Below are 10,904 nucleotides of genomic sequence, written 5' to 3'. Positions count from 1 at the left end.
TTGGGCAATCCTACTTCCGTAGTGATACTGCCTCGGAAACCCAAGGAGGGGTCACTATGAGTCGGGTTTGACTCGACGGCACATAACAACAACATTGTATTTAATGAGAACCCACTAAATTCATTTTCAAATTCATTTCATTTAAAGTTAAAATGACTGTCTGTTCAACATGTGTAATTATTTTCTTTAGGGAGTCCTGATATTTTGCACTAATAATTAAGGATGAAAAACTGTAAAAATCTATCTATTTAACAATACGAATACAGAGCCAAGTTCCTAATGTATTTAGTCATTCCCTCCAGCCACGTCCCTCAACACACACACAAGTGTGTGTACTTTAGAGTATTTTGTAGTGGTGTTGCTTTGATCTTAAGCATTGTCCAAGTTAAACAAAGCCTTGTTCCCAAAGAGAAAGCTCAGTAAGGCTTGGGGCAGGTGGGGGTGGGGGAACAATAGTTGCCTCTGAGTAGATTTTGACTCACGGTGACCCTCCACATGTGTCAGAGTAGAAATACATTCCGTAAAGTTTTCAATGGCTGACTTTTCAGAAGCAGGTCATCAGGCCTTTCTTCTAAAGCACCTCTGAGCAGACTCCACCTGCCAACCTTTGCGTTAGCAGCCAAGCACGTTAACCTTGTACACCACCCAGCGATTCCTGAGCTGGGGAAAGGGGCAGGAAATCTCTCTCTCTGCCTTATTAAAATGAAGGTCCATCATCTCTGCCTTTTTCAGACATACAGATTTTGGATACCACACAGACCTGCATTCAAATACCAGCCCCAAAGAATAAGCTATCACAATCTCCCTGCACCTCAGTTTTCTCATTTGTAAAAGTGAGAAAACAATAGTACTCCAGTTGTTTTCTGTTGGTTCTCAGTCCCACATTGGCCTTCTATAATTTCCACCTAACTACGAAGACTGGAAGCCTGAAGATCACATTGGACTCCCCTGCCAGCTGCATTCCAGTTAGAGAAGCCCTTGGGAAGGACTTGCAGTCAGGAGAAAAAGGGAAGTAATTTTGCTTTGGGAAGCACCCACGCACACCCGAGAAGGGTGGTTCCAGCAGCTGTAGCTACAGTGGGGTTACCTCCAGTAATGGAAGCTAGAGTGGTTCCTGCTCAGCACCACAGTGGTACTTTCCCAGCCAATCAGCAGCAAGTGTAGCTTCATGAGTTCCAGCTCAAAGGTGGAAGCAGCTTCTGGATCTCTGGGTAACACCCCTTTCTCCCCTTGGAATCCTCCAGCCCAGAGGCAGTAGCAGGTTTCAAATGTCAGTGTTACCCTACTCTCTGCCTTTTTGTTCCTTCAATTTTCCTCACACCTTTGCACTAATTCTCTGCATTAATCCCTCTCTGCTAGAAATGCCTAGTGATTAAATTATATAAATGCCAATGTTCATAGGGCTATTATAAGGATAAATGAGACAATATATATTATGCATTGTGCTCAGTTCTTAAACATGGTAAGTACCAAACAAATGCCAACTATTACTCCATTATTCTAACTAATCGCTGTTGGTGCATAGTTGGTGATCTAGCTTCCCTCTTCTCAATCCTATAAGATGGAGGTGATGTAGATCTTTCTCTTCTTAACCATCAAAGGATTTCAGTAAAGTTGGACTTAGAGAAGGTAGGGAAACCGAAAGAAATAGAAGGGATCAAACAGGGAAGAAATAGTGAGTATGAAAAATGGCACAGAAGATAATCCTGATGGTTATCCAGGAACAACATGACCTGAACTTCTGGTAATTGTAAAAGCGACTCATAACAGAATAAGTATGTGGTAGTCCAAAGTAAATCACAGGTCTATGGCCATACCACCTTGAACGCGCCCAGTCTCATTGTCAAAGTAAATCACAGCCCCTATCATGTAACAGTGAAATGAATCTCACTAGTAAGTCATTTTCAGGTCTTCCTCTTAGACTGGTCACAATGCCTAGCATGCTTTGCAGAAAATCCAAAACTTCCAGATATTAGCTTATTATTAAGTATACACACACAATATAATCACACAAAATTAATCTGCCCTGTTCAGTAAAATGTAACAAGATTTATTTTTTCTGTGCTTTGAAATGACTTTTACTCCTGTTTATTTAACAATATCACTAGAGGGCAGAGCACTCAGCTTCAGTTCAGAAGCCTTATTTTTACACGTATTTTGTCTGCCCAGGTTGCATCATTTAATGTATTTTAATCGAATAAAGTGCCTAAGGTACTTGACTGCTAACCAGAAAGCTGGTGGTTCAAACCCACTAGCCCCTCTTTGGAAGGCAGATGGGGCAATCTACCTCCATAGTGATACTGCCTCAGAAACCCAAGGAGGGGTCGTTATGAGTCTGGTCTGACTCAATGGCACATAAAACTACACAACATATATAATGTATTATGGAGCTCTGGTGGCATAGTGGGTAAGACACTTGGCTGCTAACCAGAAGGTCAGCAGTTCACACCCAATAGCTGCCCCATGGGAGGATGATGAGGCAATCTACTTCCATAAAGATTTACAGCATTGGAAACTCAATGGGGGTTGTTATGAGTTGGAATCAACTCAATGGCAGTGGGTTATGTATAATGTATTAGTCAATTAAAATTATTAACTTCTGAGTCTTAATTAAAATACAGAAAGCAAGTTCCTGTTTCAAAAGAATAAGCTTCCTGTTGTCTTAGAGGGACAAATAGTAATGATATTATGAGAACTACCTCTTATAAAAATGGCAATGAGACCCAGTGCTTCTGTGGAAAATTCGCAGCACAGGGCTGTGTTCAGCTCACCTTCTCCTCATTGGTTGTACAGAGTCATTGTCACTTCCACAGGAAGGGTTTCGGCGACGCGTGTAGGGGAACTTTTGTGATTTACTGCGGTCACTGGGAGAGTTGTAGAGTCCACTGGAGTGAAAAAGGGGTGGTCAACAAGTGTCTACAGAAGTCTGGAGAGCAAACATCCTAACCCTGAGCTAGCAGAGCATCCACAGCCATGCATTCTGTCCTCTCAGGGGCTAACTGCACTGGGGACAAATCATTCTCTTTGCTGACAAGATTTATTGAAAGAAAAGAAGTTAAAGTGTGGCAAATAGAACCAACAAAGTCATTACTTTGGGTCACTCATCTTACTGACCCTCAGTAGTAAGAAATGAACACATTTAAATGAAAACTCATAACAACAAAAATTCATATTAATGATGAACCCACCACTTGTCAGTCACTATCTTAGCTAATCTCCACCTCAACTCTATGTACTTATATATAATTACTAGACCCACTTAACAAAAAAGGAATAAAAGTACAGAATGTTTAATTAAGTACCCCAAGTAAAGGAGCCAGGAAGTGACAGAGCTGGAATTTGAAAGCCTGGGTAGTCATTCCAGACCCATACCTGCAACTAACATAACTTATTTTTAGGAATAAGGGTCTTCTAGAATCTATCCATCAGCTATAATTTTCAACTAAAGTTTTTATTAGAACTATGAAATAAGGGAAATTATCATTAGAATGTCATTTACAGTTTTCAAAAGTATATACTCTATATCATCCTAATGACCTCTCAGGTATTTCTAAATATACTCTAGTTTTCTCTTCCGTCTTTCCAGGAGAAAGTTTCATGTTAAGACACATCCTATTGAATCAGAAATCCCTGTCATATTGATCTAGGAATCTGACTTCCTTGTCCACTGCTAGCCATAGCCACACAGCAGTTCGATTCCTTTATGCAGTTAGCTGTAATTGTCACCCCCTTTTTTACTCTTCTCCTTTATAAAATCAATGATTTCCTTTACCACTGAGGACCGTTCTCTTCCCACGGTGCATGGGATTTGCTTCTTTGGGTATCAGGGCTGTTTTCATTCTTTGCTTTCTTAAAGCTTTAATTAAACAAACAAAAAATATATATAGAAAATAAATTAACTAGAAAATATAAGTTAACTCATACATGTGTTTCTTCAATAAAAATAATTTAACAAACATTTAAATAATGTTTTTATTTGCTAGTTTACACCTGTGACTCATTCCAAAAAAACAAACTATGAAGTGGCAGTCTATAAAATATGTTAACAGCAAGTAATTTTAGGTCACTCATCTTCCCTCTTTCTTTCTGCTTTAAAGCAACAAAAGTCAGGTCATAAGTTGTTAAAAAAACACGTAAGAGAGTTCACAAACATAATAGGAAGGAAAGGCAATAGCTGAGTCAAGAAAAGAAGAGAACTGATGAGGAAGGAAACCTGGGATATGTGGGCTCCTGGAGCAGGCTCCTTTTCTTGTCTACAGTGATCAGCGACTCCTGGCTCTGGACTTGAGTCTGAATCTGTGCAAGGTGGTTAGCTTAGGGCAGGTTCAGGCTACCTGTGGTAGTTAACATTATGTGACAACTTGGCTGGGCCTGGTTTTGAGTGGCTGGGCAATTGGATGTAGTTATTCCCCATGATGAGACTGGTAAGCAACTCCAAGGTGGGAACTACTGTGAGCAGCTGACTAGCTGCCCTAGGGATGTGGTCTGCTTCCCATATGTAAAAAGTAGCTTTGATAAAGGTCTCTGAGCTTTTTGGCATATCTGGATCCTGCATTTGGTCAAGTCTTCATGGCTGTAGCTAGCCACATTGTCTGTCGATCTTGGGACTGTTTCTGGACTTGAACTAGTGGCCTGCAGTGTTGTTTGATTATCTTGGGACTATGCCATTTTACCTGTCAACCTTGGATTTGTCAGCTTCAGCAGCCAGCAGCTGCCTGAGTTAAAAGAAGCTTCTAGCTCCAGTGGGTCAGAAGCAAGAGGCAGAGCTAAAGCCAAAGGTTGGGCCTTTACTCAGCCCCTAGAGCTAGTACTTTGAACTCAAGACTTCTATCCTCCAAAACTGTTAGAGAATAAATCCCTGTTTGTTAAAGCCAGCCACTTGTGGTATTTTCTATTAGAGCAGTACTAGAGAATCAAAACATTACCCAAACTGACCTTCCTCCAGCTCCTGCCATATCTTGGCATCATCCTTCCAAATTAGAATGACTTTCAAATGCTACTTCCTGACCTAGTATCATCTTTCTGCCCTAAGAATGAAAATATATCTGAGCTGTTACTCTATCCCAACAAATTGTTTTAGAAACACATGGGGAGACACAGAGGAATGGCCTCATCAGGTACCGGTAGAGGAGGGGAAGTATGTGACTCTCACCTCCCCAGGAATCTCAGCTAAGAAAAAGATACAGCTACTTAACTCCTAATCCACTTTTAACCTCAGCTTTGTGAGGAATCTTCTATAAATCTATCCTAGAACTTGATCATAGCAGAGATCTCAATAAACGGCAACAAAGAGAAGAGAAAGAAAAAATGACAAGGTCATTTCAAAAAAAGAAAATAAACTTGCATCCTATATTCACATAGGAATTAATAAAATATAAACCTATCGAATTATGCATTTGACAAAGGCATATTACCGAAAAACAAACAAACAAACAAAAAACCTCACTGCTGTCAAGTCAGCTCTAAGCCACAGTGACCCCTCCTTGGGTTTCCAAGGGGATATCACTATGGAAGTAGATTGTCCAATCTTCCTTCTGAGGAGTGGCTGGTGGGTTTGAACCACCAACCTTCTGATTAACAGTCAAATGTCTTATAAACTATGCCACATAGCATCAGTATATAATAGGTACATTTCATATATGAACAATATATTATTTTAATAAAGATTTTGAAGATCAAATTCCCAAATTAAAAGCTTCTCTTTTGAAATGAGGAAAATAATATGCTAGATATTTAGTGCAACAGTAAAAGATGTGTGTGTATGTGTGTGTGTGTGTATTTAATAAATCAGAGAGAGAGTGTGTGAGGAAAAAGGGAGAGTCAGAAAAGAAATAAAGAGATGAAAGGGGAATTGGGAGAGCAGGCAAAAGTTAAATAATAATGAAATCCTGGGTGGCAAAATAATTGCATTCACTCCCTAAGCTATTCCTCATCTAGAGCTTGAGGGGGAAATTTTGGCATCCCTTCAGTTATCAGCACTATCAGCAGGAATGGGTTGCATAAGGGGATTGAGCTCTTTCCGTACATTATAAAAAGGCTTGGGATCTGAATTTCATGGAAGATTACTGTTCTTATGTTGTACTTAGCATAAATATGCTCTTTACATGGCTCTCTGTTTATCCACAGCTGTGAAGCTGGCTAAGGGAAGCACAGTAAACTGAAATACATACAAAGGCAAAGAACTCATCATTCCAAAAGGAATCTATAAAGGGAGTGTCTTGGAACTGAATAAAAGAAAACGTAGTCAAAGCCCTGAGGAAAACATTGCAGCTCTGTGAGTCTTCATATTTCAGAATATTTTGCTGAAAAATCATTAGTCGTATTCTTCAGAGTAGCCATAATCACTGAGTGAAGACACAATTATTTACTAAAAAAAATCAACCAGATGATCTAGGAATTTTTTGAAGTCATGTATTTCTGATTCCTTAGACTTCTGTATTATCTCAATAGAGAAAGTGAATGAGGAGAACTGCTCATTGTCAGTGGCTTCACTAGGATTGGTGTCACCCAGTGCATACATAACTCATGGTGTCACAACCCCCTATCCCACAGGTGGTGCTGGCCAGCAAACTCCCTACTCGTGGGCAGAGTCGACCCCTACCCCTCCCAGCCCCATCCCTCACAGCTCCCTGCAGCTCCTCCCCCTCCCACTGGAAACCTTCTTCTCTGCCCACCTGCCCACACCCTCACTGGCAGGTGGAAGGTGGTGGTGCTGAGAAGTTACCACACTGCGTGACGACACCAACACTAGTGATGCTCCTACCTTAGCAGTCTCTCCCCTGTGGCACCAGCCCACCTCCTGTCATGGCCACAGACCCTGGGGTCATTTTGCTGTGTCATGGGGTATAGTCTGCACTCCTCTAGTGATGCCACTGCTCATTGTGTGTCTATAATGTCCCATGAACATAATTTGAAATAGGAAAAAATGACTCTGGAATAATTCCTTAACAGAGAAGAAGACTGATCTTTCAGGGAAACAATCCATGTAATATATTAAAAGGAGGCTTTCCACTGGGAAAAGCAATGCAGAGGACCATGACAACTCTTCATACATATGCAACCCCTGACTTCAGAAGCTCTGATGTCTCTAAATTCTATAAACTAGAATTCTAGTTTATTATTAATGTAAGATTCTATTAATGTAAGATTCTATAAACCCTCTTTTGAGGGTCACAGTTCAGTGCACCACTGTAATGAACAAAAGTACATTAAACATGAATATCACCTACTTTATTCCACAAGTCCCTCTGAGTAGACCATGATATCATATCATTTTAAAAGTCACATGGAATATTCACTTGGCTGCATAGAAAGCAGCTTAAAGACTGTCTGTGATTTCACCATACCATTATGTTGTTGTTGTTGTTATGTGCCATCAAGTCGGACCCGACTCATAGCGACCTCTCCTTGGGTTTCTGAGGTGGTATCATACCGTGATAGCAAGAGCATTTCCTCGCAAATAAGGAAGGCAGGCCCTGCACTGTTATATTTTACTGGCATTTAGAAGTACTCTTGGGCCACAGCGTATTTATTGGAATCCATTGATCAAAAGTATTGGCTAACTGTCAAAATGAAAAGATTCTTAACCCTAACAACAGGAAAAATGCTTTCAGTTTTTCTGACAACATATAGTTATATGTTTCTTCAGCTAACTGTACTGACCTTTTTACTGGTGAAGGTGCAATAATTTTAGTTGTTCCTTCATTTTCTCCATTTTCCATCATCGCAGTTATCTGGTTTAGGTTATTTGATCCTAGTGGGCAAGGAGGGAGAAGGAAGGAGATACAATCAGGAAAATGCAAAGAAGCAGGAGAGTTATTTTAAAATGCAATTTTAGGGACATAATGGCCCATTTTACCAATAAATTATTTTTCCAAATAAATAATGAATCTCCCAATAAGTATCAGGTGCTATTTTCCGACATGTATGTACTAAACCTTCCACAAAACAATGTCCCAGGGTGTCTATATTATAAAAATAGGACCTTTTGAAACTTCAAGATTTAACTAAGTCCCCACTTCATTGCCTTTCTTTACTTCAGAGTATTAATGTAAGATTCTAAAATATTTAATACCATATATTAGAATATGGGAGCTCTGGTGGCGTAGTGCCTCAGGCATTTGACTGCTAACCAGAAGGCTGGTGGTTCAAACCCACCAGCCACTCCTCGGAAGGAAGATTAGGCAATTTACTTCCATGGAGATACCGCCTCAGAAACCCAAAGAAGGGTCACTAAGAGTTACAACTGACACGACAGTAGTGAGTCTGTTTTTTTTTTTTTCTTTTTTGGTTTATGTGGTAAAAATAGTTACCATTTTTAGGCACATATGACAGCCCTCATTTGAGATCAAACAAAATTTTAAAAAGTGTTTCAACCTGAACTCGTAATGCAAATGGCAAAATTTACAGAGATGTGATTTGCATCATTCACACGAAAAAATCTCAAATGCATATTTTATGCTAACATTCCTAGAAATTCAAACTTTAATTCAAACTTGAATTTTTATAAGCTGTTATTCCACATGTTTTAACAGATGCCAGGTAGACCAGCAGAGGGAGCCCAGAGCAGACACAATGTTGAAAATCATGGTCAAAAGAAAGATAAGCAGGGCCCAGGCCCATTCAGAGAGTCTGGTTCCTTCCTTAAGACAGAGGCTGATGTGTTTGTAGGCATGATGTGCAGCCAGAAGATATGCAGGCACATAACTCTGGGCAGTTTGGAAGAGCAGGGGGAACCAGGCAGCTTGGATGCCCACAGCCCTTGATAAGTAACCTCTAAATGGCACACAGGTATGTTTTCCTCAGTGATGCATCTTGCAGGGGGGCATGTCCATAGAAAGCTTGAATCCAAAGTGTAATTGCTCACAACCAGTGAAGTTTTTTGTTTTTGTTTTTTTTGCTTTAATTGTTATTATTTTGGTGAATGTAAAAAGGAGCTCCAACAATGCAGTGGTTAAGCACTAGGCTGCTAACTGAACGGTTGGCAGTTCAAATCCATCAACAGCTCCACAGAAGAAAGATGTGGCAGTCAGCTTCCATAAGGATTACAGTCTTGGAAACTCTATGGAACTGTCCTATTCTGTTCTATTACAGGGTTGCTATGAGTCAGAATTGATTCAAAAGCAACAGGTTTGGTTTGGTTTTACACACAGCGAAAGACACACTATTTCAACAATTTCTACATGTACAATTCAGTAAGATTGGTTGCATTCTTCAAGTAGTGCTACCATTCTCTATCCTTTTCCACTTATTCCACACTATTATTTTAAATTCACTGCCCCTTAAGCTTCCCATCAAACCTTTTGAGTTGCCATTGCCAATTTTATTTCAAATAGATAATTTTTTAGAAGAGCACAGTGCTCAGAGCAGATGTACTTTACTAAGTAAAAGAAACTATCTTTTTATTCAAAGAAGACTTCAGGGGATAGTTTTGGCTTAAAGTTTAAAGATTATCTCTGAGGGTTTTTGAGTCATGACGATGACTTTGTAATACTAATAAAAGCTAACACTTATTGAGCACTTACTATGTGCCAGGTGCTGTTTTAAGCACTTCATATCTATTTATTCATGTAATCATCTGAATAATTCTATTAAGTAGTGTCAGTTTAGGAATTTAACTTTACCCAAAGAATTTGGTCTTTGTCCTTGGTTCCTGAGAGAAAACCTCTAAAATCTTGCAATTTCCCCACTGATTGAAGTTTCTTTGATGAAATCTCTGACCAGAGCTCAGAGTTTATGCCAATGAGTTGCCTCCTGGATGGGGCCTAGCCAGGCCAGAAAGACCCACCATCTGCTATCAGCCCTGTTCAGGGGTGAGGGACATGATTCAATCAATAATGTCTATGATATAAGACTCCAATAAAGGATATGACACAGAAAATCCATGAGCTTCCTGGCTGGTGTCAGACTAGAATGTATATGACAGAGTAAGGCATCCTTTGGAACATGGAAGCTCTTCATGGGGAACCTCCCAGACCTCACCTTATGTGTCTCTTCATTTGCATCCTTTTTGCTATAATGAAACTGTAACCATTAATAAAGCACTGTTCTGAGTTCTGTGAGTTGTTCTAGCAAATTATTAAATGCAGAGGAGTAGTGGCAACCAATAGATCAGAAGTGAGGGGGGATCTGGGAACCCCTAAATTTTTGGTTGATATCCTAAGGGTATAGTGGTGGGATGATCCCGGATTTGTAGCTAGCAGGTCAGACAGTGGGTGTAGTAGGTTTCCCCAAGTTTGCAGCTAGAGTCTGAGGTCTTGGATAGGCTTGGCAGTCTAGAGAACTGTGCCTTTTAACTTATCAGATGTAACCTAGGTTAGGATCACAGGAAGTAGTATTACATGTGTATTTGGGAGCAGAATGGAACAGATTTATTTGAAATTGATATGATTACTAATACTAATGTTATCCTCATTTTAAAGATAAGAAAAATAGCCTTTCCCAAATGTCCCCAACTCATGAGTGATGGGGTCAATTTTGGAGCTGAGCTATCTGGTTTCAGAGATTAAGTTCTAAACCACAACAATATACTGCTTTCCATAAATGCCATCTGTGCCCCACCTAAAACAGTTCAAAAGTCAGCCAAGTCAAAGAGATGGATGCTTTAGTGGGCTAGTGGAAGGGAGTCCAATGATGAGAAAGTTCAGTAGTCAAGTAAGAAAATCCTCTCTCAAGGGCAACCAAGACTGAAAGCCAACAAGAAGAACACTTCAGAATTTCCCAAACTGACAATATTCTTCCAGAGCAGTTTGAAGCATGTCTGCCTACCCATAGAAAGACAAACATTAATAAACACACCTTGGACAGAAAAAATAGTGATTTCAAATATGAGATCAAAAAACTATCATTCTAAGGAATTTGATATGAATTCAGCCTAAGAGTTTTGTCTTTTTTGGAATACTGAA

General features: G+C 39.8%; 1 protein-coding gene across 1 annotated transcript in view; it reads right to left on the bottom strand.

The window, feature by feature from the left end:
- EPB41L4A (erythrocyte membrane protein band 4.1 like 4A) overlaps nucleotides 1-10,904 on the bottom strand; it is a 475,159-nt gene that overhangs the window by 65,494 nt on the left and 398,761 nt on the right. Inside the window, exons 13-15 of the mRNA XM_007947582.1 lie at nucleotides 7,663-7,753; nucleotides 3,773-3,856; nucleotides 2,772-2,885 (exon numbers count right to left, since the gene is read on the bottom strand). Coding sequence (XP_007945773.1) covers nucleotides 2,772-2,885; nucleotides 3,773-3,856; nucleotides 7,663-7,753 — 289 coding nt within the window. The remainder of the gene's footprint in view (nucleotides 1-2,771; nucleotides 2,886-3,772; nucleotides 3,857-7,662; nucleotides 7,754-10,904) is intronic.

This window comes from Orycteropus afer, unplaced genomic scaffold (genome assembly GCF_000298275.1).
Source record: "Orycteropus afer afer isolate SDZICR_OR568_19922 unplaced genomic scaffold, OryAfe1.0 scaffold00191, whole genome shotgun sequence".
Taxonomy (NCBI): domain Eukaryota; kingdom Metazoa; phylum Chordata; class Mammalia; order Tubulidentata; family Orycteropodidae; genus Orycteropus; species Orycteropus afer.
Note: the sequence above shows the minus strand (reverse complement) of the source record. Positions and strands in the feature narration are given on the sequence as shown.